This window comes from Dermacentor variabilis, chromosome 1 (assembly GCF_050947875.1).
Source record: "Dermacentor variabilis isolate Ectoservices chromosome 1, ASM5094787v1, whole genome shotgun sequence".
NCBI lineage: Eukaryota > Metazoa > Arthropoda > Arachnida > Ixodida > Ixodidae > Dermacentor > Dermacentor variabilis.
This window is the reverse complement of record NC_134568.1, coordinates 33,694,277-33,712,656: the sequence shown is the minus strand read 5'-3', so window position 1 is coordinate 33,712,656 and position 18,380 is coordinate 33,694,277. Positions and strand designations below refer to the sequence as shown.

Genomic DNA, 18,380 nt, shown 5'->3' with positions numbered 1-18,380 from the left:
ATTTTCTTGCTATCTGGTTTCAGGAGAACATGCCGTGTAACGTGCACGTGGGGAAGCTGGCTTCGATCTTGAACAAAACCGTAGGCTGTCTTTATAAGCTGCGCCTTCCGATACCATTGTGGCTCAATAAAGCGATGCACGATGCGTTATTTTACTCTGGGTTCTCGTACAGGCTGTTAGTTTGGGGAACAACTACGGCGAGAAACTATCGAAGCTTGAGGCACTGCCACAAAAAGTACTACGAATTTTTGAGGAGTGCTACGGGCGGACAAAGGACCTGCGTGCCACACCCCGGTTTTATAAACATTGTTTACCGAGACATGAAGAATTTGTGAATATAAGGTACTAATTTACATTTACAAAAACTAATTAGATCAGCCTGTAGCAGGATGCGCCAGCAAACTACGTTTTACGTAATCAGAGCAATCGTATGGCGATGACACGAACAACCTATAGAAACTTTCGTAGCTTGCTAAATATGCACCTTAATCAAACTGGTTGTTACGTTTCAGAAGTTGTGGAAGCACGGCCAGACTGGAGCTTATGAGCGCGAGCGCGCGCTCAAGCGCTGTCGTGCACAAAGCAAACGCTGCGCATACGCACTACAGTTGCATGTAGCTGCGGTCTGCTACGTGGCGTAGATACCGCGGCCACCGCGGGGTGCCGCGACGAGTCTGCGGGCTCAACGCACTGGTCTCGTGCTGATCGCCGAGGACAACCGCGCTGGGATAAAACCCCTTAATTAAACTTCGTAAAGTAGCGCCACGCTTTGAAGAATGCCGCCTCCTCCTCGCGCGCTCTGGCCGGGGCCTGCGCCGCGTCGCTATTGGCCTAATGGCATCACGTGGGCCCTCGCGCCGTGTTCGCATAGAATAAAGAAGCAACTTTGCGGGCTTCGTTTGTTTACGCGCTTCAGCGCCATTTTCACTTGAGAAGCGTTTACAGAGTGGCAAGGAGCGCATGATGGCGCCGTTTCTGCTCCGTGTTGTTATCACCATAACCTGCTGTGCCTTCGTGTAGTTTCCGCAAAAACAGGAAGCTGTTCTCGATACCGCCCGGTAATCGCTACGGGTTAAGAAGAAAGACATGGATTCATCGAATTGGGAGCGAGAACTTCAGGCGAACATTCTCCACACGACTATATGAGGCAGTTGTATCAGGCTTGCGTAATTTGTTGCGGGCCATAGCGTAGTAGATATTGCACAGTTCACTGAGGAGGTTGCCATTTGTCTGCACGCTTTAACACGATTCCTACGTGACGTGTACGTTGTTTATTTACGCAGCACGTGGTTGCATTTGGTGCGCTTCATCGTATTGTATACGCCAGCAGGCTCGAAATCGCGGGCACGCTAGGTTGCGTGCGAAAACGTGATTACGAAAACTTTAGGATTCAGCGCATTCCTTGTGATAAAATTTGAGGCTCGAGCGTGAGCACTCATCTTAGGAAAGCAACTCTGCATTTTGTGGTTACTCACTAGCCTTCTTTAGACCAAATAGCTTTATTCGCCTCTTTTATTCGTGTTCGTCACTGGCGGTCGTCCGGTGGATTTGGGATACAAAGGAAATGTGTGCGTGCTCTCCCGAAATGCGTTCTTCGCCGAACGACAGCATCATGAGTCTTTGAGACGTCCGTATTAATCCCCGTCAGCTTTAAAGTGTGTGTAGGTTAAGATGAGGTGGTGGAGCACTCGCAAAAGAAAACGTGTGGTCGCCCGCTCGTTCACTGCCTGGTTTAGTCGTCGTTCGCTCGTTCGTTTAGTCGTTCGCTTACTCGTTCGTTCAACTATTAGCTCGTTCGACCACTATGTATCTGAGACACACGTAATGAGACAACAAATCAAATGGTGCCTCAATATTAACGACTACATCATTTCACTTACCGTAATTTTAGCCGCGTCATAGCGCGGCAGTTCTTTGCGTGGTCCCCACTTCACTAAAGTCATATCTCGCAAATTTTATTTCGGAGCGAGCGCAACCGTCCTCAGTGCATGCACCTTAGTGCAACTCGGTTCGCGACAAGTACGTCACTTCGTGAATGGACAAGCTAACGCACGATGAAATGTTATTCGTGATGATTCACTAACCTGAAAAAACAATGCACTTGTTTGAGCCTGAATGAAGCGCTGTTCCCGCATTCCCGCTTCGCGAACGAATACTAAAAAAGCTAATTTCATTTTCTATATACGTGGAATCCCGACTCGATGATCGGCCGCGCGTATTTCTGTCGACTTTGAGGCACGAGAAACATAATGGCACAAGCGCCCACCTCTAACTAAGCCTTTGGCGCTGGCTTAGATTAGCAAGCACGCACGTTGGCAGCACTGTACTTTGTAATACTCTCTCGAACCTTCAGAGCAGCGTTCATTCGTGCTCTCTGTCGTCCTTTTTACGTCATAGCTGATCGCTGCGAATAAACATGGTAAGGACAGCGCGGATTATTTAGGCTGCTGAGGGCTTGCTGGAGGTCAGGATGTTGGCATTCGATCGTACATGTGTCATTTACAGCCATTCGCAACAAGATCTTGCGACACGCACTTGACAAATGTTGCGTACCTAATTGTAGCGCACGCGATACATTCCGAGTCGTCATGGCACAGCGTTAACGCTCGATCAGATCCTTTAAAAAATAGCTACCTAAACAGAAAAAAAGCTGCCGTCACTGAATTTGTATAACCGTCCATTTAGATAATATATGCTGTACACGAAGTTACTCGGAGCCAGAAAGCCAACGCGAACGCTTAAAGCCCACCACCTTGCCATGCGTGCATTCACTCTGCAAAAAGTCGTCTGCTACGCTCGAGCGGTGTAGGCGGCGCCACGGTCGAGGAGGGAGCGTGAAAAAGAGGAGAAACGAGGAGGAGGGAAGGCGAGGAGGAGAGTGTCGCTACTTTGCGAAGTTTAAGGGGTTTTACGTTGGGATAAAGTCCCTATACGTTGGGAGCGTCGTAGGTGCCAAAATCGGAAATAGTGGCCTCTACGGCAACATCCAAAATCAAATTTGAAGGGGGCGCCCGGTGACGTTTAGTAGGCGGAGCTTTGTGCGCACGCCCCGCTCCGCCGTAGCCTTCGCAGTGCAAGGCAGTGAAGAAGGAGCGGCTGCACCGCGAAGGGTATAATATGCGACCTTTGAATGCGAAAGACTCCGCTTCTGCTGAACGCGTTGAAGTACTTTTTGCAGGTAAGTATTTCTGAGATAGTCTATGTTAACTTCAAATTCATTTGTAGACATCGATAAAATATTGCCACATGTAGGTTCAGGGACCCTTTAAATTACAAGATGCTTATATTTTCGCGGTAAGCCTTTGTCAGGCCTCTGGCTTTTAGCTCTACCGCGATTTTCTCTGCATTACAGAAATAAGGCGCTTCTTCTTCTATTCTTCTGCAGTATCGAAATAACTGTTACGAAACAAGGCCTCAGATTACAAGTAAGTATGTTGCAGTTGGATGAGAAAGCAAAATCCTAGTTACTGCAGCGAGCAGGCTCTTATTAAGGGCCTCAAAAACTGAAGAAAACCACCAAGATGAAAAAAAGAACACTACTGAAGTATCGTTACCGACCGGAAAGATATCGGTCATGCAGACTACATCTGTTAAAACATTCAAAAAGGACAAGAACTAGCATCATGTGTTGCTCCAGAATATCCTGCAGATATGAACACCTATCAGACAACGAGGATTGCGGTATATTTTTTCGTCTTTTTAATTACTTGCAAGTTATTGGACCACGTTTGATATTTCATAGAGAAATGCTTAGTCGCACGGTTTCATTTCAGCTATCATCCTTCTTCAATCATCTAACAAATTTAGCGCAGTGGAGAAGCCAAGATATTATACTTCTTGCGAACATTTCCAGTTCGTACGAAATAAATAAATAAATAAATAAAAAAATAAAATATGTCACTGAAACATTGTTAACGAAATCGATCCGACCGTGTGTTCTGACGTATTCCGCTACATACTTACGCATTGACTTTGTCCCCCTTAATAAGGTTTACTGAGGTGCCCAGAATCAACGCACTGCCTTCTGAAATAGTTTTGTATCTATTCACAGATACAAAACTATTCACAGAATTCGAGTTCACAGAATTGGTTTTTTGGAGTAATCCTAAGCATAATGGTTTCAGTTCTTTTCTATCTGATTCTGAGATTGCCATCATTTTCTTTCTGTGACAAAGACGACTTTGTCTAGTTTTCATCGACAAACCTCAGCGCAGTATACCGAATGATGAACGGGAGGTTTATTTACATTATTTACAGTGAGACGACCAAGAAATTAACAGTCATACAGTCATTACGGGCCGGCAGCAACTCGGACGCTGCGGCCCGTGGCAAGAAGCTCGAAAGAGATCAATGAAGGAATGCTCTCTTGCTGCTCCCGGTCTCTGGCTTTTAAGCCCTTCGGTGTCTCGAAGTCACGTCACGTTCGGCCAATCGGCGAGCCCGCTCAGGTGACGCCATTTTCGGCCAATCGGCGAGCCCGCTCAGGTGTCGTCATTTTCGGCCAATGGTAGGCGCCCGTGCGATTGTGTCCCACCCGGTGGAGAGGGTCGCTCCTTATTTGTCCCCAATTGTCCGAGTGCTTACTTCTCTCTGCAGTCTTGCCTTCCCGGTCTGCAACTACCGTGACAAAGGCGGACGGGGGGAGGGATTGCTGCCAGGGCTTCACGGTGCATTACACCAGTCTTGCCTCTTGGACCCACGTTACCTGGAACAGTGCCAGGCTCCCGCTACACTTTCGGGAAGAGTCAAGCAGTGAATAGCTCCAAATGCGGCGTACGAGGTGGGGGCCGCCAACTTGTTTGCACGTGCCGCGCCTCGGGAATGTGGTATACGTGCTTCTGCGCTCCTTAATTAGCTGTGGCGCCATTCGATGTGGTCTGGTGAACTCGAGGGAGGCTCAGGAAAAGGTCCCGTATCTAACAGCGGCCGATGCGTGGCCGGGACTCGATCCCGCGGCCTCGTGCTTAGCAACCCCAACACCGTAGCCACTAAGCAACCACGGCGGGTTCTAGTAATCAGGCTTGTCACGCCAGGCGTGTGTGGCTTTCGATCTCGATACTGCTCACACTGAACGAAGGAAATGAGATCAAAGCAATACGGCGATCAAAAAGTGAACCGCTCAATGTTACGTCGCACTTACCTCCTCCTCTCCGGCACACTGGCTGATGTATTCGTGACACAACTTGGATATGTCAATCCTGAAAAAAAAAAGGAAATTCAGCGCTGTAATTCGCTTCCGACATTAAGTGCAACTATTCCGTGCGTGACACGTACCCTCATGGAGCAACAGCGCAGTAGGGAAACGAATTTAGGCCTAAGCCTCTACCACGCGATCGTATACTTAGAGGTATAATATTCATCGTAGTCCGGTAAACCCTCGCACAGTGCAGAGCTACAAGCTTTCTTCTTTCTCAAATTTTTCTCAAACGCTTCGTATGCCAGTCCAACAGGCCTGCGTGTTTTTGCACGCTTTCCGCGTAATCATTATGAAATCTATGTGGATTTCACATAAATTCCGCGTAATTTCCGTAATAATCGTACCGAAAACGATGGACTGGAATTATTGAAGTGCGTATGCAATGTTTCAGTATAGGGATACCTCGTGGCAACTCTTCGTATTAAATGAAACGCGAAATCATACGAGCACTAGACGACGAAAAAGATCCGTTGCCGTAACAACTCACGTCAAGGACAAGACTTCATCTGTCAGGGACCCCGACAAATACGTCGTCAGTTTTCTTCGGCGTTTAAAGTCAATATTGATAATGGTGGGCTTTGCGTGGTGGGATTAGTTATGGTGAGAGCCAGGTGTGCGCGGCAGCCATAGAACCACGTGAGAGGCCGGGGCACTTCGTTTGCTCTCATAGCAGTAGATCATCGAAAATCCGTCCATCTGGTTCAGCGTAAAACAAAGTGAGAAAAGAAGCAGCGCACTCCTCGAAACGTCTGCCGCTCTACGCACGAAGTGCGCGTGCGACATATTCACAGCGCTAAAGGCGAGGCGAAACAGTCCTCTTCATTTCACGTTTTGTTCTCTATCATACTCTGCGAACATGTCACACAATTCAAACAATGAACTAAGCCAGCTTGCTACTTTAACTACCACTCTACACCCGTGTGGTGTAGGCGTACGGTCGACTCCGCAAGAGGAGAATTACGATAGGCTCATATTTCCGTTCCTATTCCATAACGCCACAGTTGTTCCCTTAATCCCTATTCAGCATTGACGAAGACTGCCCCCCCCCCCCTCTTCTAGATTGCGCGCATGCATCTTGTCGCCTTTTGCGAGAGACAAATAGTATGCCATTTGTGCTTCACTGCAGAACTTTGAAGATCAACTCCAAACGATATCTCTTTGATGAATCATCCAAGCGTGTCCAGGATACATTGCCGTTACATATCGATACATTTCCACACCTTCCACTTCTGCAGTTGTTCCTTTTTCAGTTATCATTAATAATGTAGCAAGTGTTCTTTCCAAACGGGAACTTGTATCAAACGTCGGGCGCTATAACGTAAAGCTATTCCAAACAGTCTCTATTGCATTTTTGCAATCAGCCATCCACGATTCATCTAAAACTTTTCGAGCAACTACCACTACTGCCTGTCACGCGACGTCAGAAAAACCGCGATAACTCCCCGTTTGCTATGACGTGCACACACTGATCATGCCTAAATAGACTAAACAAAAAAATTCTGATTCTACGCCTTTTTGCAATAATCCCTCCGGTATATTGGTCAAAAGTTTTCGGGCTGCACTCACTTCGCCTGTCTGTCTCGTGACGTCACAAAACGGCAAAACTCACGCGTAAAAGGGACGTGTACGCATTAAAGATGCATTATTATGCCGAACAGTACAGCACTCACGTACGGGGCAGAAACCTGGAGGCTTACGAAAAGGGTTCTACTTAAATTGAGGACGACGCAACGAGCTATGGAAAGAAGAATGATGGGTGTAACGTTAAGGGATAAGAAAAGAACAGATTGGGTGAGGGAGCAAACGCGAGTTAATGACATCTTAGTTGAAATCAAGAAAAAGAAATTGGGGGGCACGGGCAGGACACGTAATGAGGAGGGAAGATAACCGATGGTCATTAAGGGTTACGGACTGGATTCCAAGGGAAGGGAAGCGTAGCAGGGGGCGGCAGAAGGTTAGGTGGGCGGATGAGATTAAGAAGTTTGCAGGGACGACGTGGCCACAATTGGTACATGACCGGGGTTGTTGGAGAAGTATAGGACAGGCCTTTGCCCTGCAGTGGGCGTAACCAGGCTGATGATGATGATGATGATGATGCCGAACAAAACTGAACGTCTTCCGGAGGTGCCAAAGACTGCCCCGTTCCGAGAGGAACACAAGATCGTCGCCCGTCCATCACTCTCGCACTGGCTACTCGGGGCTGCGTGGGAGAATGTACTTATTTGCCTATAATATAAATTTTAGCGTGGTACTTTAACGTTGCCGAGCCATTTAGACAGGTGTACGACATTACTCAGCCAATTCGCTTTTGCTGAGGATCCTTTTTAGCGGTATTTTTAACCTCCGGTTGCACGCCGCCGCGATTTTCCGCCAACCACCGGGAGATAAACAAGGGGGAAGCGTGCCAATAGCGGGCGCCGGCACCACTCTCCAGATTAGGTTATCTACTTATACGGCGCTAGTTCGGCCGACACTCTCTTCACTTCTACGCGTTCCTTGCCTTTTGTCAGCCAATTAGATATGAAAAAGCTGTCAAGGTAGGCAATGCTATTCGCTTTGAAAGCAAACAATAGTGACCTCCTATCAACGAGTAGAGCGTTTGATTGGGCTGTTCAAACTACGGCTGCGGGTCACCGCCTAATGATTACGTCGGCAGTACCAAAATTGGACGTGGGGCGATTGAAATAAAGACAGGTTGGAATGGTTTTACGGTACAGCGACTCTTGTTTCATTATTGCGCTGTAATCGGATCATACTAACCGAAACATGGTTTACCTATGCTCTTCCCTGTTACTGAGAAACTGTCATGTTCTGCCGTTGACATACGTTCATATTTAGAGATTTTATGGCTTCTATAGTCGTAGCTAAACCACAGCTCATCATCGTTGATGTATAACGCCACCCCCCCCCAAAAAAAAACAAAACTGAAGAGCACTTCTAATTGCCCTCAAGCATTTTTAACATTCGAAGTCAACTAATCAGAAAATACACTATCACGTGCATTCTATTCTTCGGCGATTTCAACTACTCAAGGATCGATTAATTTAGCCTTCATATAGCTATCGGAAGTACAAAATCTAAAGCGTTCATTACTGTTGGTCTGAATTTTAACCTTACCCAATTGGTAACTCAAGCGACTCGTGTCACACAGGTTACTGCTAACATTCTAGATCTTGTATTATCTCCCCATCATGAAGCTCTCTCTTCTATCAATTACAATCGTGGTATAAGCGATGACAAAGTAGTTCCCGCCATCTTCATCCTAACTCCTTCCCAACGTCATTCGCATAAGAAAAAAAAAAATTTGCATTTACAATAAAGGTAACTACTGGGCAATGAATCACTATTTAGAAAAAAATTTACGATCAAATAGATGCCTGCTTTCTGCCCCGCTCTGTGCAGAAAAATTGGTCACGTTTTCAGAGAAAATTGACTTACTTAACTGAAAAATACACGCCCATAATATCGATTTGTGCTCACCACTATGAAACATTGTTCCGAAAGGTGTGGAAACCCTCGAAAAAAAAAAAAAACGAAGCACCTCTTCGTGAAGCTAAGCAAAACCCGAACTGCCGGTCAGTGCACCTAGTTGGACAAGTTGGTTTGGCGTGACGGTGTTGTAAACGAGCTCAAATGACGTGGACGATAGGTGAAGGCGAGGAACACACCCAGCTCCACTTTCAACTCGTTTATTCGGAAATCCGGTTGTCACTTCTATACGCACGTGACACTTCTATGCACGTGACACTCGTCATGTGCAGTGCACTCATTAGACATCCAAAAAAACGAAGTTGTTTTTGTCAACGCCAGCGACACTTCACTGACACATTTTCCTATTTCATCACATATTGACTGCTCTTCGATAATAAGCCTCGCCCATTGGTTAGGATTCCTGGATATAACGGCGCAGCTATCAAGTGTTGTAGTGCAGGTGCACTGGGCGGCGAGATGGCCGTTGCGCCCGCTTTTGACATTGTTGCAGTAAGTCGTCATTTAGGCAGCGACCGGGTTGCCCGATGTACGGCGGGTTCAAAACTAAGCCTTCCGGTTTTCTTAAAATGAGGCGCTGGGAGGCACGCGAAGACCACCTGTGCAAATAAGTTATGTGGCCGGTGGGCACAGAGTGAGATGATAATTATCGCTGTGAGCAGCCCACTTAACTAAAACTGAATAATTCTTTTTTTGTTGACTGCAGTAAGTAAATGTTTGTACTGAAAAGTTAGATGTAGTCGTGTTTCTACAAGAGTATTAGTTGAAGAAATTCTTCTAGCGTGTCCGTGCTCCGAGATATCGAACTCCAAATTTTAATTGTCGTTCGCATGATTACGCATGCAAGAGAGTTAGGATCGGCGCAAAGCTCCTCCCTGATGTGACGCGGCTGTTGCGTGCCGCATTTAGGCTGGCAACGGGCCGGAAGCCTTGGCAAAGATGATAACTGTCCCACTTCCCTTCTCGGCTGACGAAATAAAAAAAAATCGAAGAAACCGGAACCGCTGCCGTAACACGCGACCGCGCAGCGTGTAACGATGGCGGCAGCTGCTATGCCGAGATAATGGCGCGAGCAGAGAAGCCGGAGGGCAGTGCGCGTGCGCAGTGGTGACTGGACGAGCCGGCATGGTCCTTGCCTGGGCTACGCAAATAAAGTGACTGCCGATTTCCAGGTACTGTAAGTTTTATTGAAATCAAGAGCAAGAACTGCATGGCACAGCACGCTGTCATATCTTGATTTCGCCAGCCAAGAGGGGTAGGGCAACAGTTACCATCTTTGCCTATGGCTCCGTTAACTCGCACAACCTGGACAACTTCAAGGGAGCGGAAAATACTGCTTGAACACTCCAACTTTATGCTGCTTCCTTAAGATTGTGTGACAGGCGATGAATGTGGAGAATCACCGCTACCCTTTCTTTCTACTTTTGTCTCATCGTTTCTCTGCTGACCGAGAAATTGCTTTCCGATGCCTTTACGTTCCGCCTCAGTTACTGAAACAAACGCGCCGTCAGGGTAGCCAGACGCCTTCAGGCGACCTACTTGCTCCGAAAAACGCTGCTGTACAAGGGGAAGGCAAGATTTTTTAAATGCATTTTTAAAACACAAGTTGGTAATGCTTCTTTTGACAAACTTAGAATGAGCCTATCCATAAGGCAGTATCGGCTTGATCTTAGCTGGTAACCCCAGCACGTTTGGTCATTCTGAAACTTAATTCATAATTCTAAAAACTTAATGGATCCATTCGATGGAAGTTCATGAATTACATGCAATAGTTGTAAAATCTGCCTAAAAGCTGTCAATGTGCCATCAACACCGAATTGTGTGCCAAGGAGCTATTGTCAAAGATTACTAGAAAGTCATCCACGAACCTAAAAATTAATTTCCTTAATTAACACCCATCACAGCCTTGATCACCCATCACAACACGGGTTACGCAAGGAACCCGTGTTGTGATGAGTGAATAAACAGAATTTTTTGCGAAGCCTCGAAAAGTCGCAGATGTCTTGCGAAACACAGCAAGCCATATTTCTTCACAACATGCATTCAAATCTTGGTATTAACGAGCAGACCAAACCAGTTTTTCTTGATTTCGGTAAAGCATTTGATAAAGTTGGTCATGAACGCCTACTACTAAAACTTTCACGGTTAAATTTTCAACCGGCAGTTTTAACGTGGATAGAAATTTTTTTATTAATCGCACGCATTCCTTACATGTCAATAAGATTACCTCAGATTCTCTTCCCGTAACATCAGGTGCCCATGAAGCATCTGTATTAACCCCCTCCTGTTGGTAATATATATTAACGATCTACCATTGCATGTCGCCTGCAAAATCTGCATGTTTGCTGATGATTGCGTTATTTACCATTCAGTAATTAACAATAATGACCAAATCGCTCTTCAGAAGGACTTATCCAACATTCAAAATTGGTGCCAGTGCTAGTTAATGATGCTTAATCTTACTAATTACTAAGCAATGTCAACGCCTTAGTCTTCTCGTATGAAATTTCTAACGTGCCCATTGGGACACTTGCTAACTTAAAGTACTTAGGTGTTACCATTTCAAATGATCTCCACTTGTGTGACCATGTGACTAACCTGATCTCATCGGCTAACAAATCGTTCGGTCTTTTAAGTGGTCACCTACGAAACGCTCCACAGCACGTGAAACTACAAGCTTAGAAGACACGAATACGACCAGAACTAGAATACGCTCCATCCTTTTGGAACCTTCGTCAGATTTACCTCCCAAAATCCCTTGAAGCCCTTCAGAATCCTGCCACATGGTTTATTAACTCCACTTTTTTGTATGATATCAGCGTAACTTCTTCAAAAGCATATGCTGGTGCGAGAACCCTTTCCCGTCACCGTTTCATTGCTAGCTTATCATTATTCCATAAATTTGATCACTGTGTACTCAATCGGGTGCAATCCGGTAACACCGCTTCTGGATTAGTACCCTCTAGAGGCGCCTTTAAGGTAATAAAGTGAAAGTGAGAGTTAAAAAACATATGTGCACTTATGCACGCGCGTACGTTTAGCGCTGCTGATACAAAGTGACATGGCTGCCCTCTTGCAGCATCTTAACTATGCACTGACGACCCCCATGGAGATTGTCCCCGCCGCTTATCCCTAGAACAGCCAACCTTTCGACATCTCTTTGTCAGCTACTGAGAGAACTATTTCTCTTGGTTTCACTACAGCCACGTATCTCAGCGATATTTTCAAGAATGTCACAATTTTACCACTAGCACAACATTAGGGGATTCACCCGTGTTAACATCATTGCTGGAGGTTGGTTGGGGACTAATCACTCTGTCTCGCTTGAATGTGGCAACGTACACGAATAACCTGGGCAAAATTTGCTCAGAACCCCAAGACGAGACCCCTGCGGCCATAGCGTACGAGTGCCAAGCCATTCAAGTAAGCTTGGCACCTCGGACAGTAAATATCGCGAGCAGGCGGGGTCCACCACTGACCATCGATGCAGGCACACCGTGGCCGCTGGGAAGAGTAGGTTCCTGCGGACATCTTCGACAAGCGTCACGGAGAACGGGTAATCGAAGAAGAGCGACAGCATGGAGCTGGTCTGGTACAGGAAGCCAACCAGGCAGCCAATCCAGATGAAGACGCGCAGGAAGATGGATGGCGACATGGCAGTATATTGAGACTACGGTGGGAGGCGATGACGGCAGACGCTGCTTACATCAACCCGAGCCGCAACTGATTTGCACTGCACCTACAGCGCGTGCCTGGAGATGGATCCCGCCGTAAAACTGGTCCTTGCTTTGTTTTGTTGGCTTTTTTCTTTCCAGCAGAGCAAGAGCCAGTCCGTGTAAAATACACGCGCTTGATCCAGGACACGCTCTTCCAATGCGAAACACGAGCGGTTGAGAAGGCTGCCCATGTTACCTCGTTAGCATAAACCAGAGTCATGCGGACAGCGGCTGTTTCATATTTCCAAATGAGCAACCGCAGAAATCAATAGTGGTGCTCACTTCCGCGCAACGCTTAGACACGACGGTAGCGACCTAAAAAAGCACCCGAGATTTTGATAACAGCTCACGCGGAGGTGACCTTTTTTGACCGACCATTCCTCGTCATTGCAGTGATTCGGCGTTCAATGATATATAATAAGTGAATACGTATACAATAGCCTGTCAAACGTGAGTGATTATATGTGCATGTGCAGGGAATCAAAACGCACGAATCGATGCGTTGAGGCCAAATGTAGCGAATACCCACCGGTCAAAGTGTACCTTTTGAAAGTGTAATCGTGTTTAATTGAAACGCAGCAAGGTATCTTCAGGGCCGACATGGAGGGATTATTACGGAGAGCCAACTTAGCCTTCTTGTGAGAGAGCGAATTTCCATGAGCACAGCAGTGTCCGGGAACCCACTGGAATGGTATGCAGCAATACTCATTTCGCAAGGCAAGGCTGGTACAGTTCGGCCACTTCGTGAACAAGCCACTAATGTAAAGTCCTCGTATAAGCGCAGAGGCTGGTATATAGAGTCACAAAAGACGGTTCATGCACGCCTGAGGCGGTTATCGGGACGTGTAATGATGTGCTTTGCGAATGACAGAGCCGCTGCACAACCGCGTTTATGGAGCAGTTTATAAAAATCATTAAGGGTATAAATTAACAGAGCAACATGAGAAAAGTTTAGGTGAATCTTGGTGCATGCACTCAGTTTTGTGGACTCCATGTTCAAAACAGTAAAATGCACTGACAATCGAGCTGCCTATGAGGTAGCCCCTGCGACGTAAAGCACTAATTCCGTGATGCGCCATTGTTGAAGGAATCATCGTCATAATCATCATCGTCATTATCAGTGCAATAAAGGAAAGACCTCGCGCAGGCCTTGCTTTCTATTGTTGCGCGCACTTGAGGGAAAGACTAAGCATAATTTCCTCTGAGTCACCGATAGCCGAAAGCACGTGTTCACATATCGCCGTGTTGCTGAAACACGAAGCATGCACCACAACGCCTTCGCTTTTACTGTGCGCCCAGCTTGATACCGCGCTTGTACTTTCATCGGAGTAAATCGTGGTAGTGCAGTAGAAAGCAAACTTCGTGGCGGGCAACGCTCGTTTCTACGTGCATTACAAAATTGTAGTGCTAAAGTGTTAAGTGCACTCGCATTTAATTCGAAACTGCAATGGAGTCAGACATTTATGTGCGATTAGGTATTTTTAAACGTAAACAGCCATATTTCTTTTTAGCACGACACATATTAATTTTTCAGTTAAAAAGCGAGAAATGGAAGCACGGAGAGATGCGTTCGAGTGCTTCACTTTTGAAAGCAGTCGTGAGATGTGCGAAATGCTTGCCTTTTGCAACAAGATCCTTTTCAAGGGCAGCTCGGCAATTCGCTCTAAGAGCTACAAAGTGAGATTCTATGCCCTCTATTGTGGTCCGCCGACCTTCACCCATACGGCCGCAAGGCACAACGGAGTTAGTGCAGCAGTTTTTCCCATACTTTTCCGATTCTTGTACTGCGTATTCGATAGGATATTCTGGTGCACAACTAAGAATTATACCCCACGTAGCACAGCGAGAATGCTCCAGCATAGACACCACAGCAATGAACAATCAAATCCTTATTTAATCAGAAAGATAACGCAGGTAGATAAAGAACCGCGCGAACTTGATCCGCGAGAAGTGACGGTACATAAAAATTTAAGCGCCCAGAAAAAAGTACACGTCACGGGCGCGCACACTCTGCCCTGGCGCAGTAGTCTGCGACAGCGCATCGGCACAGCTGAGCAGCCGGTGATGACGCAGCCACCGCAGCCGAAGCCCTCGGTGACGGACGCGGCCCGTGTCACTGTGCTGCTGCCTGTGTTTCATCCGCATTGAGCAGCCACCGCAACGTCGCCGACAGTGCAGCGCGACGGCAGCTCGGGACACTGCGACAGTCAACACAAGCACAGCTTGAATTGAGCGAATGCCGAATGAAAATTTCATAAATGCATGGATACGGGTCTCGAAGTAAGCAGGCTGATGGCAAACCCAATTATTCCCGGGGTATTGATCGATTTTTAGCAGGGAGACACTCACGGTAACGTGCCCTATAAAACGTTCAATATACTTGTGAATGGTTAACCAAGTCTTGCGAAGCCTTACTGCCATTTGCCTTCGTGCCCTCCAGAATATACAGCTTCCAAGTCGCTGTTTGACCACTCTTACGCTGCAAGCTACAGCTACGCCGCCTTGCTAGCGAATGCGGAGCTACGCGCACCATTTTCCTGCTTGCTTTGAACCCATTTGTTGAAAGTAAATGCCATCCATTACTGCTGGAACGTTCACTCACTAAACAGAGGTTTCTTAACTTTTTACCGCACGTAAGACCACGTCGACTACAGAAAGCGGAAGGCAACATGGGCGATCGACTGAAGCTACCACTGAGCGCCAATTACGCGTCATCTTGCGTAACATTTGCGCATGGCGCCACGTGACTCCATGCATTGCTTAACCTAATGCGTGAAGTCGATGAGTGTTTCTTATGCACAGAGGTCGCTATGCCAGTGACTGCGGACACTATCACTTTCTGGTCGCTACAAGCAGTGGTGATCACTAACTGGTATGGGAATTGAGCTGGGGATGAGCTGGAGAGTTGACTGGCGATATACAGGGTGTCCCAAATATCTTGCCCCAAGATTAAAAAATATGCAAATTCCACGTAGCGTGGCAGAACCGAGGTATATTGTTTGTCGTCGCTTGGAGACAGATTGTTTGCATTCCGCCTAATTAGATATTAGCCTTAATTATGCACCTTCTCAAATATTTCAATTATATTAAAAGTGCCAATGAGAAAATCATATAGCGACATGAAAAACTCCCGGTACAGCTTTCAGTTGCTCAATACGCGTTACATATGAGTGCTTTTCCGATCGTGAAAGCAGCCCACGAATACACACAAAGTGCCTCGAGGGGCCAGTCGCTCGGGAATAGTCGAGCGGGGCAAGGGACAGCCACTTCGCAAGGATGCCACTTTTTTAAAATAAAATCCTTCAGCTTTGCAAAGTGCTCAAAATTTGAAGCCCGAACAGCAACGGACTGCAACCAGCGCATTTCATGGGTCGTTACATCGAACTGCAACGAGCAGTCACTCTGCAGCCGATTTCTAAGCGTGAAGTAATCCCAAATGGGCGTTTGCTTATCTGTATAGGCCGCTGTTACAAATGTAGGTGAATCTGGAAACGAAACGACGCATTGGAATAGTTTAGAAATCGTTCGCGTTTCAAATTTTGAGCACTGTATTTGTATCAAGCTGAGTTTGCTTTTGTTTATTAAATGATATTTCGCTTTGGTGCGTCGCCTTTGAATATTGGTGAAGCGCTGCTTGTAGACTCTGCTGAATTAAAATTACTAGTGTTCTTAAGGACATTGCCATTTCCGACACTTGAGAGAATGGTTTGGTAATGTGGATTTATTGTCTCGTAGATTGTGTGAGGCAATACACGCAATGTACTTTCCTCTTAATTTAGAGATATCCATGCCTCACCATAAAGCTCCAGCAATGTTCGCCCGCCTGAAGTCGAGAACTGTGCCGTGATTCGACTATTGGCTAATTAGAGCCCGTTTCCTTGCCTTTAGCACCGTTAAGAGCTTGTTATAAAATGGCACAATAAATTCAGCTCTTATATGCTGTGCCTGTTGGATCAAGCACATAAAAAGCAGTTTTGATAGTTTTTCTTCTTTTTTACATTCACACGGGGGATCTAAATAAAATGAAAAGATAATTAATAGAAACTTGTGGTAAGTCACTACATATTTAATTGCGAATAATGTGAACCTCAGGTATTTCGAACTACAAAAAGTAAGTCATCGAGATCCAGCTGAAAATGAATTGAAGAATTACGGGTGACGCGTCGTACCACCTGTGCCTATCAAATCATTTTGACGCCAGAGCCATCGTTTTCAGTGCTGACGTTCGACGAAACTGCCTACGTACCTTCGCAGCCGTCTGTTCCGGAGCCCGGAGAATGATGTGGCCTTGAAGATGCCAGGACGAAGGATCAACGAAAGGCTCGCATCGCTCCTGCCTCCGGTAACGCGTAGCGGAATGCGAGGCGCTGACGCTGCTGCTGATCCGAAAAAGGCCGCCTGAGATGACGTCATGCGGACACTTGCGGTGGAAGACGTGGCGAGACCTGCTGCAGCCCTCGTGAGGTCGAGACGGGGGTGAAAGCTGTTTGTCAGACGGCGGGTCCCTGGCGCTGTCAGCTCCAAAAAGGACGGGAAGGGGTTCAGGACGCTGGACGAAGTCCTGTCGCCGATGACGCCTTCGGCGACGCTGCCTGTACTCATTCCGGAAGGCTCGAAGGAAGTCAGTGGGGTCGGACGAGACATAATCTCATATGTGCGCTGGCGTCTCGTGCGGGATCGAACAGGGTGCCGCGCTTCTTCTTTGCCTTTTACTCGCACGTAATCCTCTCGCGCCCACGAGCGGTATCTTGCTTGCTCCTCATTTCGTGGCGCTTACCCACTACGGGGGATTGAATGGCCAAGAAGCCGGCGGTTGTAGGCAAGAGAGAGAGTGAAAACTTAAAATAGAAAGTAAGTCAGGGTAAGGTAGAAATGTTTAATAGTTAGGAAACAAACTTACTTGGCAATAACTGAATTAAAGATGATTATAACTATATGTAGAGAGCAGATTTGGTAGTATTAGAATGATTTCGAATACTCAATCAGCGATTTGATGAAATATTCCATTATTGATTGAGCAGAATTGATAAGGTATCATCCTTGCGTCACAGAGATAATGCAAATTGCCATGCAGATAATCTATCATGATTTCATGTATAATTTCTTAAAACCCGCCTCGTGCCAGGAACGAGAAAGTTGCATTGGTCATTATATCCTCGTAATATTATCTTCGCAAATTGTTCACCATAAAACGGTTGTTAAATATGTCGACACCAGTTGGCCGCCTTCTGACGCATAATACAATAGTTCGTCCAACTTCACAATATGCAATAATCATTTCGGAGCCCTGCAGAAAAACAAATATTGAAAAATTAGAAAGAACTCAAAAGAAGGCTGTCCGATTTATCTACAATTCTTACGGTCGAGCTTCTATAACAGATCTCCGTAGATGTACTGGCTTCTCTTCGATTACAGAACAAAATAGTGTTTCCCAATAGAAATTATTTTTCCAGCTTGTGAATGGCCACTACCATATTGATAGCTCGCACATCTTAACACCTTGAACTGGTTATGCTACTCGTCCTAAAAACTGCCTAGCAGTAACCCCATTAACTCCGCATAACAATTGCTTCAAATGCTCTTATTTTACAATAACAATAGTCAACTGGAATAAACTTCCGGGTGAAGTCGTTACACTAAATTCTCTATACCGTTTTCAGGCGCACCTGCATTTTTTACTCTATCACACATTATTTGCTCCTTTTTGCTTGTACTGAACTGAACCGAACTGAACCGGAACGCAACTATTTATTTTTTCACTCCGGAACGAAACGGAAAACATAAGGGTTTCGGCTCAGGTTGTCCATCTTCCCTCGGATTTTCGTCCATGTTTTGCCTGCACTTGTGGCTAAACTATGCCACCTAGTTTGTATAGATGCACGCAAGCTTGCTGTCATTTTAGAAGAGGCAGCGCCGATAATGCGCTTTTTCAAGTGGCCCCGTCCGGAGGCGACTATGTTAGTAATGCGCTCGTGGGC

General features: G+C 46.3%; 2 protein-coding genes across 2 annotated transcripts in view; both read right to left on the bottom strand.

Annotated features, from left to right (window-relative positions):
* The window catches only part of LOC142571222 (acid-sensing ion channel 2-like), a 71,309-nt gene extending 58,968 nt beyond the window's left edge, over window positions 1-12,341 (bottom strand). The window contains exons 1-2 of the mRNA XM_075679502.1: window positions 12,166-12,341; window positions 5,141-5,198 (exon numbers count right to left, since the gene is read on the bottom strand). Of these exons, the coding sequence (XP_075535617.1) occupies window positions 5,141-5,198; window positions 12,166-12,341 (234 nt within the window). The remainder of the gene's footprint in view (window positions 1-5,140; window positions 5,199-12,165) is intronic.
* Window positions 12,342-14,276: 1,935 nt separating this feature from the next.
* On the bottom strand, window positions 14,277-18,043 carry LOC142570807 (uncharacterized). Its single transcript, XM_075679130.1, has 2 exons — window positions 16,649-18,043; window positions 14,277-14,600 (listed from the first exon to the last, which is right to left on the bottom strand). The coding sequence occupies exons 1-2, from the start codon at window positions 17,044-17,046 to the stop codon at window positions 14,516-14,518; spliced, it is 483 nt and encodes a 160-aa protein (XP_075535245.1). The 5' UTR covers window positions 17,047-18,043; the 3' UTR covers window positions 14,277-14,515.
* Window positions 18,044-18,380: the final 337 nt, after the last annotated feature.